Source organism: Dama dama, chromosome 3, assembly GCF_033118175.1.
Source record: "Dama dama isolate Ldn47 chromosome 3, ASM3311817v1, whole genome shotgun sequence".
In the NCBI taxonomy this organism is placed as follows: Eukaryota; Metazoa; Chordata; class Mammalia; order Artiodactyla; family Cervidae; genus Dama; species Dama dama.
The window spans coordinates 19,419,493-19,443,486 of NC_083683.1; the positions used below are offsets into that span (position 1 = coordinate 19,419,493).

The 23,994-nt window shown below is 35.1% G+C and overlaps 1 protein-coding gene across 2 annotated transcripts in view; it reads right to left on the reverse strand.

The window, feature by feature from the left end:
• Positions 1-4,682: 4,682 nt before the first annotated feature.
• Positions 4,683-23,994, reverse strand: part of ZFC3H1 (zinc finger C3H1-type containing) — a 50,749-nt gene continuing 31,437 nt past the window's right edge. For both annotated transcript variants that reach the window (XM_061124516.1, XM_061124506.1), the window contains exons 20-35: positions 23,727-23,846; positions 22,407-22,590; positions 20,745-20,931; positions 19,267-19,455; positions 18,392-18,629; positions 15,329-15,434; positions 15,049-15,247; positions 14,400-14,494; positions 10,162-10,272; positions 9,796-9,900; positions 9,514-9,679; positions 8,306-8,406; positions 6,596-6,697; positions 6,014-6,053; positions 5,691-5,753; positions 4,683-5,561 (exon numbers count right to left, since the gene is read on the reverse strand). In XM_061124516.1, coding sequence (XP_060980499.1) covers positions 5,424-5,561; positions 5,691-5,753; positions 6,014-6,053; positions 6,596-6,697; positions 8,306-8,406; positions 9,514-9,679; positions 9,796-9,900; positions 10,162-10,272; positions 14,400-14,494; positions 15,049-15,247; positions 15,329-15,434; positions 18,392-18,629; positions 19,267-19,455; positions 20,745-20,931; positions 22,407-22,590; positions 23,727-23,846 — 2,144 coding nt within the window. In that variant the 3' untranslated portion in view covers positions 4,683-5,423. The remainder of the gene's footprint in view (positions 5,562-5,690; positions 5,754-6,013; positions 6,054-6,595; positions 6,698-8,305; positions 8,407-9,513; positions 9,680-9,795; positions 9,901-10,161; positions 10,273-14,399; positions 14,495-15,048; positions 15,248-15,328; positions 15,435-18,391; positions 18,630-19,266; positions 19,456-20,744; positions 20,932-22,406; positions 22,591-23,726; positions 23,847-23,994) is intronic.

The window sequence follows — 23,994 nt, forward strand, 5'->3', positions numbered from 1 at the left end:
TGGATTATGTTATTTTAGGCCATAATAAGCCACTGAATTTAGACAGCAGTGACCTCTTGTGCTTTTCAATTAAAGTCAATGATTAACTCATTGTTACGGTAATGCACTCCAACTGATGATAAAATTATGTCCAAAAAAAGCAAACTCTTACAGCATCCCTTTGCCCTCAAAATTTTGGAAAATATTTTTTTAAGTTAATTTCTACTATATGATCTCTCAACACCCCTTAGGTAAGTACGCTTATTTCCATATGTTGTATATGTAGGAATATGTAGGAACAGACAGGAGCAGTGAAATGGCCTCTCATGACTGCATAGCTACTCAGTGGTGGAGCTAAATCTAATATCCAGATCTTTGAGATACGTGCTTTTTTCGTTACATTGGTTCACACTTCTCTATTTCCTAAAACTATCTTTCTGTAGCTCCATTTCAATCAGCATGAAGTGCCAAATACAGCCACAGGCAGTCTAATTTGGACTGTAAGTTGTGCCAAGTTGAGTTGTTTGTTTTGGCCTTGGCTGTAGATGTCCTGATTATCTCCATTAATGCAGACAGCTCACCAACTCTTCTATCACCCCCCCTAATTGGTTCAGCTCCCTTAGGCTGTTGGCTATCATTCCATTTCATAAGCCTTACATCACTAGGTAAGAACATTTGCAAGATTTAATTTACTTGGTAGACCAAACAATATTGTAAACCCACCTTTGATTTTGGCTGAAATGATAATTAATCTTGAAGCTTTCAAATTACCAAGTAAAGGGCAAAGGCAGTATATTCTCTTTTAGAACAGCTGTGCAAATAGCCTTCATGTTTGGATTTAGGCTTTTACTTTATTGAAGATGGCCTTTAAGAGTCATTTGTTTCTATCTTTGGGTGGGCTCCAAAATTTACTAAAGAGCCTTACACAGAAGCAAAACACTCATTATTCTACATGGTATTTGTGATACAATTGACTCATATTAACATTCTATTCACTGTCTCCTACGCATAAGTTGCGTCTTTAAACTGGAGGAAAGCACTGAGACCCACCAGCATTCACTGTAGTCACATCACTTAAGACCAGTCGAATTGGCCTCAAATACTTCAGATCTTCTGCTTTCTTGTTGAAACCAAGAAGCACCTATTCCTTTTAAGATCATGCAAAATTTTTACTCCCCAACTATATTAATTTTCTCCTGGCATTACTGAGTTCCTATCAGTTGAATTATTTCTGGTATTGGGTTAAAATATGTCATCTGGAAAAATCAGTTTAAAGCATTGAAGGCTGGGCCATCTCCAGGTAGTTTTTCTATACAAATGATTCATAACAGAGTCACAAAATATAGCCTTGAGTAGCAATGAAACAGGGCTCTACAAGTTATAATACTAATAAATGTTCAATGTAGCACTTTTTTTTTCACACATTACCCAAAGTTAGGGGGAAAAAAAGAAAAAAAACCAGCAGAAGCAGCTGCAATGCCAATCTAACTTTCTATGTCAATGCTGTTTAAATTGAGCTTGATACGGCTGACTCCCACTCAGTCTTGCTCATCAGGATTTAGAACCACAGAATGTCTCAAGAGGTCTCTCTTCTAGATCGACATGGCTGTTATGGAGCTTCACATCTTACCTGCATCGTGTCTAACAAATTGTCAGCTATGCAAAAAGCCAGAGAGGTTTTTTAGGAAGTTTTAAAAACAGCTTTCTAAACACTGCAAACTGTCTTATAATACTCAGGTATATAGTAGTACATACTTTTCGAAAATAGTATTACTGGCCTCAACTTTTTCTCCTCCTGTTTTGTGACTTAGCCAATAATTCACTTCCATCTGGGAACACTTTCCCAATTTCCCCAAATTTCCCCAAATATGGAGGCTCTTTGGAAATGCTTTCTTGGCAAATACTCTTGTGCTCTGTTAAGCCTCAGGGACCTCTTTATTTCTCCTTGTATTGCAAGTGTGTAATACAGTGCTCAAATTGATTCTGGAATGAAAAAATGCCTGACTCTTCACTGTGGGTCCTCTGAAAACACGCTGTTGGGTCCCTCTTGTGAAGATCACTAAAGGAAAGTGGAGACAAATTCAATAGCCATTGTACCATCTATGAAAGACAGACACTGCTTTCTATTATCTACCTCAAATATGTCAGAGAAAAAAATGAAAAACTCTTTTCACAATTATTGCACACATCTCAATCAAGTAAGTGTTACTGAGGAAGGCCATGTGAGAGCTGGTAGAAGATAGGAATGAAAAACAGGATGGGGCCACGCGTCCTTAGGGGGCTGTTCACTGGCCCCTGAATAGTGAACACATGTCTGAAGAATACCTCAGAAAGCCAAGGGGTGTTTTTTGGTGATATATGTAATACAATCCTAAATTTTTTTAAAAAATTAAAAAGTCCTCCCTTTTCAGCTCAGCAATACCACCTGCATTAAGTACCACCACAGCTTGGAAAGACAGAGACCCAATTGTTAAACTGTGAAGGACAAAAAAGAATACAAAAAATATCCCTTAGAAGCCCACCTTCTCTTGAAAAGCTCTTGTTCCAAAGTGCTCTGTATAATTACTGTTAATTTGTACTAAGGGGCAATGATATATGGGCAGGCAATATCCTCCAATTGCAAGGTCACTTAAATTGTATTTTCCCATTCTTCCCTCGCACTAATGTTAACAGAGATATGAGAGCAAGTGACTTAAGGAAACTATGACTTATCTGTGAATACACGACAGCTTTAAGCAGGAATACTGGCCCCTGTTTTGTATTATAGCCACGTGTTCCTACTTTTTCAACCTTGAAAAGTAAATATTTGCACTACAACCTTCAACAAAGGCCCTCCAGTTGCTGTCAGTCTTAGTCACCTTCTGTCTGCTTAGTGCCTTTAGCCCTTAGATGTTGCACCTGGAGATTCCTGCCTGCTTTATGATGTAGGTTTATATGCCCTTTAATTGAAAGCAAACCGCCTCAGATAATCCAGTGACAACAATGCCACAAGGTCCACTTTCCGTTAAAAGGTAAATAGAAATATTAGGCTGTTCCCTAAAATGAAGAAAAACACATAAAAATACACCGCAATCTGCCACACCACTTCCTTTATCAGAGATAAAACCCCACAGCCTAAAAAATCCCTTTTGTGTTTCCCCCATGACAGGAGTGGGAGAGTGTAAGGAACTGCAATTCTCAATGACTAATCTCCTCACCCTGTATGACATTCCATGCCCAAGCAAAGACTTCAGTCATACAGTATGTTAAATATTATATTCATGTTACTACAATAACTCTATCAACTTTAACTGTAAGTTTTGTTTAATATTCTAATTATTACTTGTTGAAAACACTTCATCAAACAACAGAGGAATATGGAAGGATGACAGGAACATACAGCACACTCGTAAGCAATGTTTACTATTTTGGGGGGAAGGTTAAAGTGAGTTTATAAAACGGTAGGGAAAAAACACGGTATCATCTTTAAGGCAGTATAATTTCTAGAAAATAGCTTCATGATTTTAAGTAGCCATATGACAAGTGATTAAAAATTAAACAGCTGCTTAACATATGCTAAGACCTCAAGCTAAGTCACAGCCTACATGACTGTACACACGCGAACTGGGACCTCTGGGAGTTGGTACAGTGGACAGTCTGCGTGGCTGGATGTCCTAGTTGCACGCACCAACGCAAAGCGTTCTCTTTTAAGGGGAAAGGGAAAGAGGCAACAGTCATGCCATGGAATTGTTAGTGCAACAAATGACAGGTTCTAACCAAAGTTCAAAACTTAGCACTGTCTCTAAAAACTACTGAGATATTCAATTAATAACCAAAAATATTACACTATGGGGTGGAAAAATAGTATTTTTCCAAGCACCTAACAGTGCTTTTCAAATCATCAGGCAGGAAAAACTTTCAAGGTTAAACAGTTAAGTGCATACATTGGAGGAACACCCCTCAGAGATACTACCTTCTACTCAAATCTCTCTGGTTTTAGATAAAAACTATATAGCCTTTTTTTGGTTTAATGAAACATACTGGCCAAATGGGTTCTCTGCCTGACCTCACCAAACAGTACCTACTAGTGAAATCTGCACTGTCTGGTTGGCACATTAGTAGAGCCTCAAACATGGCTTTAACTAAGCATTATAAAAATGTACAGATGTATAAATTTCCCTAGTATTTCATGGGGCTGCTGCTCTGCCTTCAATAATTAGATTGTACTTGTAGCTGTTAAGACCACATTTGTGGCAGTGTGTGTGTGTCATTAACCATTTTTCATCAAGTGCAAACAATCCACTATAGACTGATAACAAAACAAAAAGTCTCCTTTGTATGGAGTCATATTGATATTCAAGATAAGATAGCAGTCATTAAGTAAGTCATTCACACTATAGCTGGGAAAACTTTCTAAATACTATGGGCTTAACAAAAAGGAATTTAACAGTAGTACAAGTCCGTATGTTCACTGTCTTCAAAACAGAAAAGGACCCACCCTTCTCATGAATTTGAAAAGACAATGGAATGTTTTTATGGGAAAGCATGTTCAGGATAAGAAAGTGAATATCCGTATCTCCTACTTCAACCCTTTCCCACCAGAATGTGCAAAGTGAATAAAGACAGCAACATTTTTCAAAAAGTTAACTTATATTAAAAATATTTTATAAACAATTTTAATACTACAAAGTAGTATTGCCATACAAAGCAGTTCGAATATTAACTGTTCTTTAAACTGTTAAACTTTATTATAAATTAAAATTTCTTTACAAAAAAATTGCACATAATATTTGACCACTCTTAGGTTCTGATGCACTGGCATTTGCAATAGTTTCTTTAATCTTCAAGTTAAACAGTCTCGGCAAGGAGTCCAGAACGTAGAAAGGGCAATAAACAACCCTGTTAGAGCATTCAAGTGCAACTAGCAGACTTGTGGCCATGGCAGTTACACTTTCCTTAAGATGGACTGCTTAAGTTTTAAATCCTGAAATGAAGAATCTCAAAAGGTTTAAAGAGGAAAAACTAAAAGGGACTGCCGGCTTTTTACTGTAAACACAGCCCTGGAAATTAAATCCCAAACAAGAACCTCTCAGGCATCAGAGAGTGTCAAGTGAACCAGGAATAGCACAACATAAAGGAAGGGGGAAAGTAAAAAATAAAAACAAAAACAAAGCAAAATGAAAATAAATGTCAGTCACTTTGAGGAACTATACTTACGTACATGATGTTATGAGAATCTGGCAGAGCCTAGAAGCAGGCCAAACAGGAAGTTCATTTATCCAACCGAAGAGGGTCATGTTCATTGCTTCCGGTTTTGAGGATAGGATATTGTAGGGGACTTGATATGATCAGTAATGCTTGTCTGCCTTACACAGACCTTAGCCAGGGATCAGCCTAATCTTGAAGGATCATTCAAATAATTTTGGCAATTATTATAAGGACTTAGAACTGACTGCACCCAGTGTTCAGTGATTCTTGCTTTCTGTTTTGTAACTGTTTAAATTTAAGAGCTCATTTAGGCTGACTCCAATCTCTTGGCACTTGGAAACTAGTTTTCTCAGGTTATCAGTTTTACCTCCTTCTGATGCTTCAAACAAGAGTTGCTGTAAAAGACAGGGAAGCATAGAAGTAAGACTTAGCTAGATTTTGAGCATTACCACATCAATGGATATGGCACATGCAGAAAATTTATAGGAAAACTTCAAGATGAAATAAAAGATAAAAAGCATTACATCTTTCCACAGTGATGCACAAAGAGGTAACTTCTGTAAGGCTCTCTGATATAAACGGTGGACCTATAAGATAGATATATATACAATTGCATCAGGAAATGTGGTGAAAAGCCCCTTTATAATCCTAACCATCTGAATGGTACTTCATAATATAATAACATTCAAGACAAAATGGTTATATTGGGTTTTGGAGTTTCCAAACATGTGGAGTTCTTAGGATGTTAACCTCTATACTTTAATCCTTTTAAATTGAGACATCAACAAAAAGGGCAGAATAACTACTTAAAAAAAAAAAAGCAACCCATCTGATAATCATGGCTTACCTCTCTTTGTCCCTTTAGAACAATCTCAGCAGCAATGGCTCTAAGGAAAAAAAAAGGAATATAGAAAAGGGAAAAAAAAATTTATATATCTTTGAACAAAATGAAATATACTACCACTCGCAGAATACTGACTGTGGGAATCTGAGAACAAAACTTCCTGAAAGTAACAGGCTAAACTTCCAAGGAGGGTAACCTATAGTGAAAAGAAAAATTCAACAATTTTTATCAACTTTACAATAATAAAGCAGACCAGTGTTCTGAACATAAATTAAGGTTCATGAAAAATACTAATGATTGCTAGTAAAAAAAAAATACTTAGCACTAACACCTATAAAAGAAAGAAGACATCCAATTATAACAGGGGGAAAACCCTGCATTTCAAAAGAGACACTCTTAAAATGTGTTTAACAGATTTGTTTGATAACAGTATTGTTATCCACATGTCTCCTTCAAGGAAAATTAATCTAAATTAGAGATCTCTCTGGGTGGAGAAACAGATGTCATTTCAGATTTACCTGTCTGGAGCAAACCTTATAAATAAAAGCAATTGCTATAAGAACATGTACAAGATTGCTGCATTACATTTTCCAGGTGGCCAGGCATGTTGGGATATTATATGTAAACATCTTGGCTTGAAGCTTCAGAATCTGAACATTGCTTTCTTCCCATTCATGTTGAAGGAGCCTGTAAAGTACATTCAGGGAAATGAACAAAAGCATTCCAAGTATGAGGAACCTCAAATGTGCTCTATGAGCAGAATGTTTGATTAGTTATAATTTTTGATCCATTAAAGTCCATTAAGGCTATTCAGCAAGTATTTGTAGAAAGCCTCTTATTAAAATTACCCTGGGAAAGAAACATGCAAACTAGCAAAAGGTCCAGTCAAGGTCCATACCATCTTCAACAAACTAATACATATTCCTACAGGATACCAAAGCACCTTTCCAAATTAACACTCTACATGCCCCTCCTTTAAGCCCCAAGTCTTCTAAAATAATAAATTGATATATTAATAAGATTTTTTGGTATTTTTCTTTCTTTACTAAACAGAGTATACTTAATTTCCTTGAGCTAAAATGTAATAAGTACATTGACTAATTATTAAGTTCTCTATTTTGAAAAAAATAGGACAGGAATGACAATAAGGAAATAAGAATGATCAAAAGTGGAGCTTCACCAACAAAACCAACAATTAAACTACTTATGTTCCAAAATACCCACCATTACAGAAACTAGTCAACTACCACTACATTTTCTATTTCACATGTTTTACCAAAAGTGATGATTTATAATACAAATTTCTGTAATTAACTTTGGTAGATTAGCACGCTGAGAATTTTTATTACAAAACACTGCAGTGTTATTTTGTTATTTTTGTCATAGTCTTAGGCTTTTGAATTTTTTTCAATCTCTTACATCATTTTTCCACATACATGCTAAGTGGAATGTAAACATAAAGGAATATTTGATAACTACTTTAGGCACCTTGTGTGAGTGCGTGTTCAGTCGCTAAGTCGTGCCCAACTCTTTGTGACCCCATGGACTGTAGCCTGCCAGGCTCCTCTGTCCATGGGATTTTCCAGGCAAGAATACTGGAGTGAGTTGCCATTTCCTCCTCCAGGGGATCTTCCCAACCCACGGATAGAACCCGCTTCTCCTGTGTCTCCTGCATCGGCAGACGGATTCTTTACCACTGAGCCACCTGAGAAGTCCTTAGGCACCTTATAATCCGTAAAACAAGCTTAGAAGCATAAGACACAACTGATGCAGTGGAAATGATGGCACAAGTAGAAGCCAGAGCAGTAGTATGCAGGGTACCTTTTTAAATCAACTGTTCACGGTTAAAATGGATTTTATTCTATGAGAGCAGAAAAACTACAAACAAATGCTCTAAAAAAAATCTAACTGAATGTATGAAATCCCTGGATGAGTGTTTCTCCAACGTCATTAGAGAGCTCTAACTCAGGAAACTGCATTTTAAATGAGTATCCCAGGAGATTCTGATGCAGCTAATATTTAAGAATGACTGACCTAAATGAAGTTATAGTAACTAAAATATATATGGATGGCTGCTTTTCTCTTTCACTCTTGTCCCCTTATAATCTGCAGCTCTCTGAAGTGACCAGATTTTTACAATCACTTTTACGTGAAAAACTACACATTGCTTAGCAGCTCTGAAATTAAAGTGGAATGAGGAAATGGTGAAAGAACCGACTATTCTTAGTAAGTTTTCAAGAATCATTTTATATGAAGAGCCAATACAACTGAACTGAGAATTTTATTTTTCCTTACCTCAGTGCAAGTCCAGAATTAGTTGGCATAATTGAGCAAAACCGTTCCAAGGTTTTGGAATGCTGGGTCTTTGGAACACAGCTCAAATAAAAGAAAATAACCTGTAAAGGTTGAGGGGGGAAAGGAATGCAACAAAATGTGAAATCCAATTACCTATCTGTTTTTATGAGAAAACTAAAATGGTCTTTAAGACATGAATGTATAAATTACAATAACGTATGATGCTGTGAGTTATAGTTCCTATCATTAATTATATTAGTGACTTTCCAAGTATGAATTAGGAAACATGATCCAGTGATGACAGCCATGGACTGAGAACACTGACAAGAAGCCAGGAGTCCAAGTTTTTATTCCTGAGTCTACCTTTACTTGCTGTGTATATCTGGGCAAGTCATATGGCTAATAATACCTGCCACATCTTGCTCATGGAACGCCTGTGTATAAATGACTTAATGTCCATAAAGTGGTTTGAGATCCTGGGATAAAGAATGGCATAGAAGTACAAAGCATAGTAATTGGTTATCCTGATTAGCAACAAAACCAACCCACCAAAAAAATAAATAAAACACAGAGATGTTTTAGTCTACACTGGGCTTTTAGCTTACACTGCACTGAATGATGGGGGTCTCTGAAAATAAAACAATTTTAAAAGAACACTTTGCTTCACTGCCTATAAGATGATGACCTTATAAATATACCAATATTCAGATTCTGTTTTTAAAATTCCAAATGTCATCTGATTTCAGCTTTCTTATGTCCCATGTATGCCTATATTTGCTTGACAAAATACTGATAAAAAGGGCAGCTACAACATGTAAGGACATTATTATTAATTTTAAAGTTACGGAGTTTTTCATTCAGTAAAATTTCCAATTACTCAAGAAAACTATTACTGATATTATTACAATTACTTCTTTTGATCTCTCTTTTTTAATATGTATTAAACCTTAATATCGCTTCACTTGTGCTTCAATGTTAAATTTGCTTAAGTAGAACATAATTAATATGGCACATTTATCTTAACTGAACTTTAAAGGTCTGTTTTGAGACTTTGAAGAGATAAATAGAAAACAAGGTCAAGAATAAGAGTAAATGCTAGCAAAGTGGTCCTAAGAAAAGCTCTCCTGATATTAAACAGCAGTTTTGCTATCATTTAAGTACCCGTCTTTTGTACAAGTATCTAAAGAAAAAAAGTTTTAAGCTCTTACCCTATTATGAAATTCATAGTTGGACCAGTAGTCAGCACTGCTAAAAGGAATGGGGTATCGGGCAGGGACTGTAACCAAACATCTATTCACTAAATCAGTAAAAAATTTGAATTCTTGGACTTTGTTTCTGGATCCAGCAGCTCTATTATTGGCAAAGACAAGATAACTGACAAAAGAAAAATATTATAATTTAGAATAATTAAGCCAGTAATTCTCTAACAAGAAACCCAACCAATTTCCCTTATTTCAAACCCCATTCTTATTAAGAGGAACTAAACTTACTCCATCCAAATCTTCTGCACTATATCAGATCTCATGGCCACCCCTAATGCTGCCTCATATGCCTCCACTGTCTCTTTAATACTTGATTGAAGAGGATGACAAAGGCTGTTTAAAAAATGAAGGAAAACATTGTATGTCTACAGCTCAATTCAATTAGATAAAGGAATGACAAAGTATAAACACTACAGATATTATTACAATGGAATCCTTCTTTTGATCTTCTTTAATAATGAATAAACCTTAGCATCCCTTCAATTCTGCTTCAATGATCTTAACAACAGGTTAATTTTAATATCGTGTAATTCAGTAGTAAATAACAAGTGCAAGCCTCGTGTGCATCATTTCTCTCCAGAGTAGATGTCTCACCAGTATATCAGCCACAAATAAGGAACTTGGTGGTTAAACATTTCATCATCAAAATTTCCTTTACATAAACAGGCTGGAATGTCAAGTGGTCCTGGGATATTCAGGAGATACCTGAAGGGAAAAAATCATACTCTTTAAAATTATGCCTATGTACATATGGATTATTAATACTTTTTAAAAAGTCCTCAGTTTCAACTAAAATTTCCTTGAAGTATTTTTATAACATAATGAGACTTTATTTTCGGGTGTATACTGTATCATTTTGGTCACATCTCTAGCATCATATATTTATTATCTTCTACCTACTTAAATGGGATTCCCTGGTAGCTCAGTCGGTAAAGAATCTTCCTGCAATGCAGGAGACCCACGTTCAATCCCTGGGTCAGGAAGAACCTCTCTGGAGAAGGAAATGGCAACCCGGTCCAGTACTCTTGCCTGGGAAATCCCATGGACAGAGGAGTCTGGTGGGCTACAGTCCATGGGGTCCTAAGAGTTGAACATGACTCAGGGACTAAACCACCACCACCATTTACTCTTCTAAAACAAATTTAAAAAAATTTTAGTTCAAATTAAACAAACCACCATAATCATCTAATGAAATCTAATTAAAAACAGAGAACAAATGAGACTACCAAGTATCTACAATTTTCCCACAAAATCTGTACATTTTTGTAAAGAAAAAATTCGAGTTACAAAACTTGATATCTGAAAACTGCTTCCCCCTCACATAACATACATACAAATACCACTATACTTAATTTTAGACATATCCAAGTGTATTCTATAACATACTGGCCCATAAGGCACTTGTCAAAAAGAGGTCTATGATCAAATAAGACTTGAGAAATACTGCAAAATAAAGTTTGCTCTTAAAAAGCCACAATACTAAAGGATACTAAAAACTATCTTTTTGACTTTGCTAATTCAGGTTTCCCCAATATATTTGAATCTGTGTGTATAACACTACCAGCATCTTCAGGAACAATGTTTTTAAAGGAAATACACTGATTTCAACAAGGACAATCAACTGGATTTAAAAAATTATTTCAAGGGACTACGTTTTAATGTATTAGAGAGGCTGTATGGGGTTTGGGGTGGGGAAGATTGAGTGGGGAGCCATAAGATAGGGAAAAAATGGTAAACCTAGAAATTATCATCCCAGCTTGGCCATAACTAGCTGTATCACCATGAGCTAATCACTTAACTTCTAAGAGTATCAGCTTTCCTCAATTAAAAACTGAGGTTTAAGGAAGAGACGATAACTTCACTCTCATCTCTGTGAGATTATCCCTACTAACTTCAGTAAGGTGAATGAAACCCCCAAGTTAATTTTTATGGTTATCTACTCATCTTCAAATTGATTTGAAACACAAGAATATTATCCTTCTAGCTCTGTTTTTATACTAAATTTAACATGCAAAATTTTACAGTATAAAATTTATACTAAATGTTAAACACAGAAAGAGAAATGAGACTCCAATTCTAATATTACAGTTCTAAGTACTTTACAGTTTCTACTCATGAAATAAAAATATCTTGAACCTATTAAGAGCACTGGCAACTATTAATAAGCTTTGGCTCTTTTATAAATTAAAAATATTTGTATCAGGGACTACCCTGGTGGTCCAGTGGTTAAGGCTCTGAGCTTCCAACACAGAGTGCATGGGTTCAATCCCTGGTCTGGGGACTAAGTTCCCACATACCGAGTGGTGTGGCCAAAAAAATTTGTTTTATCAATACTAGTAAGTATGGCAATGCTGAATACTCTCTAACTTACTGCCATTCTCTTAATATTGGACTCAAAAAAGATTTCCTCAGTTAACAGAAATGCACTCTGTAAAGAAGGACTTCAAACTGTCTATATAAACTAAGCACAGGATATTTTTTCCTCATAATTCTTGGTGAACTGTGAATTATTCACAGTAACAAATTAATTAAGCAAAATGACTTAGTAAACAATGAGAAGATTTTCTGGAGGTAGCCCACTTTCAAATTTTTATTGACCCAGAATAAATTTCTGCTTTATTAAGCTGACATCAAGAAGATCTCAACATTTTTGACCATGGCACAAACTGGCAGCATTTTCTTCAAAGCTAAAATAATTACCTTTGTGACAAAAGGAAAATCAGAATTGTCAAGTTTTAAAAAGTCTTGTTCAGCCTTGAATTAAATCTGTGCTCTGAGATGTTAAAGCAATCTAATTTAAATAAGGAGAAAGTCAGCATGGGGAAGCAGAACAATCTCTAAATTTCTCATAAAAGTTTAATTTTTCTCTTTAACCTGCATTTCAAATTATTCTTTTGTAATTAACTGTAAGTGTTAATCTAGGTACAGCAATGCAGAAAGACCTTTAGGAAGAGTACTAAAATCACGATGTCGGAAACCAGATCTGAAAGAGACACGTGCACCCCATGTTCATCGCAGCACTGTTTATAATAGCCAGGACATGGAAGCAACCTCGATGCCCATCAGCAGACGAATGGATAAGGAAGCTGTGGTACATATACACCATGGAATATTACTCAGCCATTAAAAAGAATGCATTTGAATCAGTTCTAATGAGATGGATGAAACTGGAGCCATTATACAGAGTGAAGTAAGCCAGAAAGATAAACACCAACACAGTATACTAACGCATATATATGGAATTTAGAAAGATGGTAATGATAACCCTATATGCAAAACAGAAAAAGAGACACAGATGTACAGCACAGACTTTTGGACTCTGTGGGAGAAGGCGAGGGTGGTATGTTTTGAGAGAACAGCATCGAAACATGTATATTATATAGGGTGAAACAGATCACCAGCCCAGGATGGATGCATGAGACAAGTGCTCAGGGCTGGTGCACTGGGAAGACCCAGAGGGATCGGGTAGGGAGGGAGGCGGGAGGGGGGGATCGGGATGGGGAATACATGTAAATTCATGGCTGATTCATGTCAATGTATGACAAAAACCACTACAATATTGTAAAGTAATTAGCCTCCAACTAATAAAAATAAATGGAAAAAAATAATAAATAAAATCACGATGTCAATAAACTGGCAACCATCAGAGGACAGAAGAAAAGACTCAAGTCTGGTAAAGAATAGTGACCCCAAACTTTTTTTTATCAAATTTCAAAACCTACGGCAGATAAACCACTGACTTAACAAAATGTGGGTTATTTTTGAAAATATGTTTTTATATAACATTACGATACTGAGGGGTAGGATGCAGGGAGGGGGTACCTAAGAAAAGAAAACTGCATGCAAGCATTAGACTTGCACATATAAATCCAAGACTTTACCTTTGCTCAGTATTTTCTATAAGAATACTTTTTAGAAGATATTCAGCTTAGACCTTCCTTCTCTCAGCTCTTTCTAACATAAAATAATAAAGTTGTATCATGATAAATATTTTCCTTTCAATGCTATTTTACTTAGGATCAGCAAACTACATCTATTTTCATAAATAAACTTTTATTGGAACATAGCCATGCCCATTCATTTATATACTGTCCATGGCTGCTTTCCTGTTATAAAAGCAAGGTTGACTAGTAGTGACAGGCCATATGGCTTGCAAGTCTAAAATATTTACTATCTGGCCCTTAAGTAAAAAAGTCTGCTGATCCCTACTGAGAGATGAGGAGGAAGAATAAAAGAGAACTTTTTAAAAGCCTCCAAAAAACCCACTCCTTATGATGTGCTATGGTCTCTTATTGTTAGAACAAGAACTCACAGGGAAACACATAAAGGCAGTAAATACAGAATTCTCGGTAAGCTACTGAGTGATAGTTGAAAAGAAAATTCGCTGAAGGCTCTAACTCAACAACCTTTTAGAAGTTGAAGCAGTCCTCTTCAGAATTGTTTTTTCAAAAAGGCATATTATTTAGATTCACTTTAAGTCACCAATCCAACAATTTGAAATTTATTTTTCCATAAATCACTGAGATTATCTCAGGATAGTTTGTTGATATAGTATTAAGTGCTAAAGTTAACAATGACAATAATTAAAAGCAGAATGGATCACCATAATGTTAATATAAAACTTCCTTTATAAGTGCTCATAATACAGAGTATAAAGCATTTTACATTTTGTGTCCATTTTTACTAAATTTTATTGCTCTTATAACAGATCTATAAGAGAGTATTCAAGTATCTTAAAAAAAAAAAAATCAAGTCTAAAATATAATCAATCCACCAAAAACTGGTAGTCTTTTCACTAAGCTACACCATTTCTCAGTCTTCTACAAACTTACCGAAACAGATCCAAGTTACTATACTTCTCAAACCCAGGTTTAAAGAAGGATGCAATAAACTTCCGCAAAAATGGAAGAAGATTATCTCCTCGATTCTATTTTTAAAAGAGGGAGGAGAGATATACATTAGGCTAATTAATTAATTAAAATCTTTCAAGGGAGGAAAAGGCCCACCATCAACATCACTCCCAAAATAATGAGTAGATTAGGTTTTTTGAGTAGGTGGAGGTAGAGATGAGTTTTGTATTTTGATCTCCAGACTGAACTAACCAATAAACAGCTTAACATCCAATATACCACAAGCAAATTCATTCACCAATTTCACCAATTAGCCATTAAGCTCTATTACATGTTTGGCTCTGTGCTAGCTGAGGAGTGGGGGAGCTCCCTTCCCTCTAGGAGTTCTTAGTATAGTATATAAAGCAGCCATAAGCAAATTTACAATGTGATACAATGGCTGAACTATGGATGGGGTATTTTGTAAGAAAGAGAAGGAATACCTAACACAGTTTGCAAAGGGCAGACAATCAGTAAAACATCCTGGAGAACCTGATGCCTGAAACATCTTAAAGGACAAATGAATGTGAAACAAAAACATCATATTTAAGAAATATGAAAAACGAAGAATTTCTTTTCTTTTTTTTTTTACCTGTAAGATGAAGAATTTGCATGTATGATAAAAAACCTCTGCATTCTGAGGATTTTTTTCAAATGCAGTAAGCCACACTGCCCTGGCTTTGTCAAGCTGATTCATTTTCAAATATAAAGCAGCAAGGGATTCCAACAACTGGCAGTTCATGGGACACGATTCCAATAAACATTTACAAAGCTCCACTGCGGCCTCATACCTTCACAAGAAAAATACACATCTTAACACATGAAAAATTGGTTTTTAATATGAGGTTAACTGCTTGTCAATTAAGTTTTACCTCTCAAGAAGCTGGTGCAGAACAATCATGTTTGTGTAAAGTGGGACACAGGTCTCTACTCTTTCCTCAACAGTAAGGCTCTCATCTGTGCAAGCTTTCACCGCATCTACCCAAAAACATCACAAAAACATGAATCAAATACTAAATGAATTTTTCTTCTTTTGTTTGACCATATCTTATTCACCTTTATTAAGCTCCTGGCTTTCACCTAAAGGAGATATTTCAAATTATCTCCAAACTCCTAAAACTGATCTCTTATCCTCACTTTCCTGTTAAGAATAAAACATCCATTATTAGCTCTTGCATCTAAATATATATCTTTGCCTTTACACTAGATTCCTGAAAAATTATATCAAGAAAATTAAAGAATGAATTATCTTTTCACCTTTCTCTCATCTGCTTCAAAAGGCCTTGCTCTGCTAATCTACAGTCATTTAAACATAGCCCCCAAACTTGATTTTTTTTTCCAGTTTCCTGTCATAGGTAACACTTTCCCTATCTTTTTTTTTTTTAAACTTTTTTTTTTTTTAATTTATGAAAGTATGGTAATACATTTGCAGGACAATTGGAAAATACAGAACAGAGTTACATATAGTTCTATATACTACAATTTTTTAAGTAATTAAGATTTTTAGTAGGAGTTTCAATATCAAACTCTCAAAAATTAATAGAATGAATATAAAGGCAAATAGAAGGATACAGTAGACCTGAAAAGCACTATGAACCAATTCAGCATAATTAAGATTCATACAATTCTTCTTTACTCTTTCAGAACACTTTTCCCTTTATGAAGAGTCCTTTACTTGATCTGCTCCTTAGAGAATAGTCCTCCATTGCTTCACTCTGCACCACTGTCTCCATTTCCTTCTTGCCCAATAGTGACATGACTTCTCAGATTTGCTAAGTTAAACTTAGCAGATTTGCTAAACTAAACTTCTCAGATTTGCTAAGTGAAAGCCACTCTGAAACAGCCCTTCTGAAGTTAGCTTGTAAGTATCCTATCTCAATAAATCTATCTTTATATTAGCATTTGATAATGTTCTTCTTCTTCTTAATTTCTGCTTGCTTCCGCTTCTAAGAGATTGTATTTTTTCTTGGTCTCATTCAGTGACTTAATTCTCTCTTTGACCCCTTACTGCTGTATTTTTAAATCTCCATTTCCTTGAAGAAAGTATCTCATAGCTTCAACTACTGAATAACTTAAGTGTGGGAGCACATTAAAAATTGCAAAATACTACATAATACAATAATTTCTATGTTGGTAACTTTCAAATCCATTTCTCTCCATAACTGCCCAATTAAGGTACACTTCCTAGATTCCTTCTAGCAACAAGGATTTCTACTTTGGTGACCAATTATCAGTCACACCAATTATCATTCACACTCTAACTAGCAGTCTTTCCAATTCACCAGTTTTCTATTAGCGTACTTTCCTTTTCCTGGTCTCAAAACCCTGAAATCATCTTTGACTATTTTTTCTCTTCTTCCCTGATATTTCATCTGTCTCTTAGATATCTCCAATAAATACTCTTTCCCAGGTTACTTTCTTTAATGCCTCAGTTATGGCCATTGGCTTCTGGTTGGTTTTCCTACCTTTGGTATCATTTCTCTCCAGCACATTCTTTCTTTCTTAAAGATTCTCTATTGCTATCAAACCTACCACACAAAGTTCTTGAAAACCTAGTATCATTCCACTTATCTACTTTAATTGCTACTATTCTTTATCACAAAAGTCTCCCTTTGATTGGAGAAGGAAATGGCAAGCCACTCCAGTATTCTTGCCTGGGAAATACCATGGACAGAGGGACCCTGGCAGGCTGAAGTCCATGGGATTTACAAAAGAGTCAGACACGACTTAGCAACTAAACATCACAGCTCATTTTGATAAGGACTTCCTTCTTCTAATTTCTCTTTAAATACATTGCACCAATTCTTATCTATTTGTTGCTTTTTGTTTACTTACTTCCCCTAATAGGAATGTCCTTCTTTTACTTTTTTCTTCCCTAGTTTATTCAATGAACATTTACTAAGCACTCAGTATGCTGCAGAGGCCCTTGAGAAACAGAAATAAAACAAAGAGTCCCAGCTTCAAGAATGAGCGTCACTATGTCAGTCACATCATAATCAAGCTTCAAAGTGCAGCTCCAAGTCCTAAGTGTTCTATGAAGACACTTGATCGTGCCAACCTGCAATAACCTCTTCCCTTTAGGTTTATGGCCTGTACCGTGTAATTCTCTAAATCACAGATCCCAGTCTCTTCTCTAGGCATAGCATTTAGACTATATGCTAAGACAGTTATACTTCTCACATGTTGATTGATGTTGTATGTATAGATTTCATCTTCTGACTAGGCGATATACTTTTTATTAGAAGGAAACAGGCTTTATATCTTATTATTTCAAAGCAGATACCTTGGTTAGCACAGAGAGGAATCAAACTCAACTGACTGAGGGAGAAAATACTAACTACTTGAAAAAATAAGGTATTATCTTTTAAATTTCACATTGATAGACTGCTTTACAAAATTTACCTGGTTCTGTGACTCAATCAACTCATTAAACCTATGTAAACATGCTGTATTATTTACATGCTTAGCTGAAACCCTTCGCCGTAATCAGAAAACCTATGTAATGTAGTACAGTTCCTGGGTTTCACATATGACCGTGCTTACCTTATCCGATTTAATCTTTAAAGCATTTATATAATAAAACTACAGGGGCTTCCCTGGTGGTCCAGTGGTTAAGAATCTGCCTTGCAATGCAAGGGACACCAGTTTGATCCCTGGTTCAGGAAGATGCCACACGCAGCAGGAGCAACTAGGCCCATGTGCCACAACTACTGAAGCCCGCACACCTCAAGAAAGAGCAGCCCCCACTCACTGCAAGTAGAGAAAAGCCTGCGTGCAGCAACAGAGACCCACCACAACCAAAAACAGACATAAATAAATCTTTTATAAAAATACATAAAACTACAATTTGTAATATATAAATTGTTTCACTTTATTATGAAGAATAATAAGCAATAAGCTGATGTTCTAAATAATTTATAAATGTTTATATTTACCTTCAAATACTGCTAACAACATGTCAGGATTAGTCTTTACATCTTGAACTGCTTGCCACGGCATTACAAATGGTTCTATGTTAACAATTCTTGAAGGATTGGCATTAGATGGATCATAGAATTTTGAAGGGAGAATGTTGAATTCAATAAGGTGTATGTAGGCCAGCCATGCCAAACATCGATCACTTGTTTTAAGGTATTCAGCTACTATTCCATCATTAGCCAATTTCAATGCATTCTAGGTAAAATGGAAAAATAATCTGAAGATATTTTAAAAAATATTCCTAATAAGATTCAACTGCAAAGGCAAAGAAGATTAGAAGTGTTTTATTTCTTTGGCATGATTCTTAGCTAAGTCCAACTTCTGATAGTCACCAATTTTTTTAATGAAAAAACTCTTTAGAGAGATCGGTAATAGATTAACATAATTTTCACTATACTAAGGTTTATGACATAATTAATGAAAAGGTTAAATTTATTTGTATATTTAAAGTGTCTTAAAATTCAAAATCTAGTCAGAATAAAAATGACAAACAAAAAACCCCACCACACCTATATAGAAGATTTTCACTATGGACTAATCCCCTTAATGATGTGAATCCCTAGAATATTGAAGTTTATTCTGGTGGATACTCAACAAGTATTATTTTCATTTAAACCTCATAAATATTCTAAAGAGTGTTCTAAAGATTTTTATCCCTACTAAATAAGCAAAGGAGGAAACAGTCACAAACTTGCCCAAATTCACACAACTTACTAAAAAGTGGCAAAGATTCAAATCTAAAGCCTCATCATTAAGCAATGCTAGCTCTACTGTTTTAAACCTTTAAAAAATTCTCTACATAATGCCATTAAATGCTGTAATAAATGCTTACCTGTAAAATTGCAAGTGCACTCTGGCATCTTCCAGTAAATATGTGCAGCTGAACTCTGAACAAAAGAGCCTCTAAAAGTTGAAAGGACAGAGTATCTGATGCTTCCTTCTTGGCTGCTCCCATGAGAAATTCCACCATTCTCTCACATACGTAATCTTTTTCTTCAAAGGTGCTTTCCAGGTGCAGAAACTGTCCAAACGGATTTCAGATGATTACTCCTGCTTCACAAGAATAATCTAATACTACAGATTTTTCACATTTTACTAAGAAATTATCATATATTAAAAATTCAATTTCTGCAAAAAGGATAATTACAAATATGTAGAAACCCATCTTCCAGTACTAAGTTGGATAGTGGAATCAGATAACAACTAAAACAAGAGAGATATACTGTTGGAATTATCATTGAAGCCATTTCACCTTTGATTGAATCAATAGATAAATGGCAGCAAGACCACAACAGATCTTCAAAAGCTCATGTGTTTATGACCACATACAATTTGCACTGCTCAGGTGTGTGACTGCATAAAAATTTCGAGAATAAAATTCATATAAGAAATATGTGACAAAATAACTGCAAGAATTAAGAAGTCCTTTAAAGACCAAACAACTTCAGGAAAAACATTACACACACTAACTTGAGTTGATCAACAGCATTAATTTTGATACAAAGCTTCAGGTTAAAAATCAAGCATTTTTCACTGTCTAAATCTAGTCAGTGAGTTAGGAGAATAAGAAAGCGTTATGTTCATTCATTAAGGGATACCATGTTATCCAAATCTATCTGTTCCGAATTTCAGTTAGCAAGTAAATGATACATCTGACAGCCATAGGTTTATATGAAAGTTTATCTGAATCTAATAATTCCTGAGTTCAGCCAGTAAAACTTAACATATCAAGGAATATTTAGAAGTGGATTAATTATAATTTTAAGCATAGGTAAGCAACATCTCATTTTCTCAGAGAATGAGGAAAAACTTTTTCACCAAATCTTTTTAATTTGGCAAGGTTCAATATTAGTATGATTTACAGATTATTTTCATAAGTAATGAGAACATAATAAAAAGACCAAAATGTTTTCTGGCCTTCATGAATATGTTAAAAAAAAAAAAAAAAAAAGTTTTTTTTAAATTATTTTCAGGTAGTTAGGAAAAATTCACTTAATGTGTTCAAAATAAAATTGCTTATGAATAGGTAAGTGTGAAATGCTTTAAAATGTTTATCTTTTTTCATTACCAAGAAAGTAAACAACAACAACAAAAAAACACCTCTTCACTAAATACTGTCTTCTTTTTTAGTTTAACTTAATCCGGACCCAGAGAAGTGGTTTTAAGGTTACTGGACAGTGAAAGTGAGCTTATAATTATATCTGTATGCAGACAAAGCATTTAATCTATGAAGTTACACATCAATATTTAAGATGGCCTGAAGAATTATTTGATAATGCACACACACACAACTTTATTGTTTCTACTCACAGTCCAAAAGCTTTGATAATCAGGAGCATATTCAACAGCTGTTTCACACATTTCCTGCACCTCCTCCTTGGTTCCTCTTTTTGAGAACAATCTGAGATAATGACACCAAATTTCTGGGTTGTCTTTGTTGTTTTCCAAAGCTCGAGCCAGAACATTTAAAGCCGAATCCAAGGACTCTGAACACAGCCTACGTATTTGAAAGAAAAGGCAGCATTTTTTTGAATGCTTGAAAATACTTTAAAAAAAATCAGTCTAGTCTAATAAGTCAACTTTTAAATTCCATTTTCTATTAGAATCTACCAAGAAGCTAGAATCACCTATGATAAAGAGAAGTAAATTAAAATTTTATATCACATTTGTCCAAAAAATGTCCTAATTTTCCCATAAAGCCAACAATTCCTTTTTAAGTGCATGTTCAATGTGCATTTACCAGATAAAAATATGGTGTTGTAAAACCACTAGATCATCAACTTCAAATGTGCTTTCTGTCCATATTCAGCAATATCTCATGATTTACAGTGGTTCTCAAGGCCAGCTACTACCAGCAAAAAGTAATCAAGGCTTTCAATATAATAGTTCTTTTCAACAGTCAAGGGCTTGCTGTCTCTTGGAGAAGAAAATTGTCTCTCATGATCCTATTCATAAAATAATGTACAGTTTTTGGGCCTTCATTCAGTAAATGAGTCAGAAAACAAAACACTTTTAACTTATCCCATTAACATGAAAATGACACACAGAGCAAGTTAAAAAGCACCATATTCAGGCATGTGTGATGTACTAGCACTTTGTAGTGCTACCTTAAAAAAGTTTTTATACCAAGTTTTTAGATAAAGCAGCCTTTAAAATCTAGGGCTTCCCTGGTAGCTCAGAGGTTAAAGCGTCTGCCTGCAATGCGGGAGACCTGGGTTCGATCCCTGGGTCCGGAAGATCCCCTGGAGAAGGAAATGGCAACCCACTCCAGTATTCTTGCCTGGAGAATCCCATGGACGGAGCAGCCTGGTGGGCTATAGTCCACGGTGTTGCAAAGAGTAGGAAAAATAAACCTATTATAATTCCAAAATTATAGCAATAAATATTACTCCTGGTCATAAAAGATTATTTCTGCAAACCTATCAATAAGTAGGAGTCAGAAACATAATTATGTAATAGGAGTTGTCATTTTTGAGATAAATTAATATTTATCTTATGTGAATATACATAATGTAACACTAACAGAGAAAAGTCAGTCCACCAGAATTTAGAGGTTCTTAGACAACCTTTAAATCTCTAAATGATAATTAACATGAAATTTAACCTGTTACACTGTGACTTTATCAAAATTTTATTAAGAGACCATGACTACCTGACTTATTAAAAAATGCAATGATTAATTCTTGGACTGCTCAGAATTTACTGTTTTAACTGATACTACTTTGAAGTAGCCTACTTAAGTTAAAGATTGTAGCTAAATTATTACCCATACACTGAGCCATGCACATAACTCAAGATGTAATCTTAAACTTTTTCTAACAGCTTTTAAACAATTAAGTACTTTTCGCTTTGTCAAAAAACAAAGGCTCCATTGATACTAGGAGGGAAACCTGATTACCAGAGATGAAATAAACCTCAAACATAAAAATATAAAAGTGCAACAGCTTACACAAAGATTAAAAGGAGACCTACCCCTCATTTTGGTTCAAGTACTTGTATGCAAGCTTGAGCCAAAGTTGTACATGAGAAGGATTTTCAAGCACACTTGCTTCTAAATTAGCAATGTCATCAGTCTCATTTGTAAAGTATCTGACATCATCTGGAGTGACAACTGTATCCAGAGCTGGAACATTTATTCGGTTCTCTGGCTGGAAGGCTATAAGGAAAAGTAAGTTAGCCTCACAATTTCTCTAATCCACAGACCTAAGGAAAAACACTAGCTTCATCTCTCAAATAATTTTATCAATAAAAATCTAAAGCTTATAGCTTTAAACCAAATCAGTCATATAGATTATTGTCCAAATCAGGACACTTCTAAGAGTAAAAAGGGCTGTTATTATAAAAATAACACCAGGACAACAGATATAAAGTAGGACTCTTCTGGGCAAACAAGAAGTATGACCTCCCTACTCTAAGGGTAAATGATACCAACTGATAATTCACATTCATTAAGTTTTAAGAGAAAATTATAATTTATGAAGATGATATACTCCACTACATTTAAATTAGAGAAAAAGTGTTAATGTAAGTAAGTACATAAGAACACATCTTCTAATCTACAAATAGTACGTAATTATGAAAATCTGAGATTGTAATGTGAGATGTGCCTGACAGTAAAGCACTCATTCACACATTACTTTGTTCACTCATTTAATTAATTCATTCTGTGAGCCTACTGCATGTCAGAAAACACAGACTCAAAGATGAAACAAAACAGAATGCCTGTTCTCAAGAAGGACATATAGGCCAGGCAGTAGTTCTCAAATGGGAGCAGTCTCCCCACTCAAGTAGGTTTAGCAATATTTAAAGCCTTCACATTTACCAAAGGGTGATCCTTGCATTTACTGAACACGGGTCATGGAACAACATTCCTGCAATATAAGGGGTAGTCTTGCATAAGGAAGAACTATTTGCCTTAAACACCAAGCAGCATCACTGCTTTTTAAAAATGAAAAGTTTTAAAAGGCTAGTAAATTATACCAAGGGGTTTCCCAGGTGGAGCTAGTGCTAAAGAACCTGCCTGCCAATGCAGGAGATGCAGGAAATACAGGTTCAATCCCTGTGTCGGAAAGATCCCCTGGAGGAGGAAATGGCATCCCACTCCAGTATTCTTGCCTGGAGAATTCCATGGACAGAAGAGCCTGGCAGGCTATAATCCATGGGGTCGCAAAGAGCCAGACACAACTGAACAATTGAGCGTGCATCCACAGATTATATCAAAAGATTAGCAAAGTTTTAGACAAAGAAATGACACCACCATTTAATGATTCTGGATCTTAAATTACTTCTTACCATACTTAATTGGTCCTGTAGACTGTTCCTCATCACTACTGAAATTGTTCTCTGAAATAGGTTTTCTCCAAAACTTTGGCTTCCACTTTCTTTTATCTTTGTAGGTTGTAAATGGAGGTGCTAAAGTAGATAGGAGAAGACTGTTATTTAACAGAACTAGTCTTTTACAGTTCTGAAAGATAACCAGTGTTCAAAAAGAGCTAAATTTATTCTATCATGTTACTCAGAAACGATAAATATATTTTTTATACAATGCCAAAAATTTGTT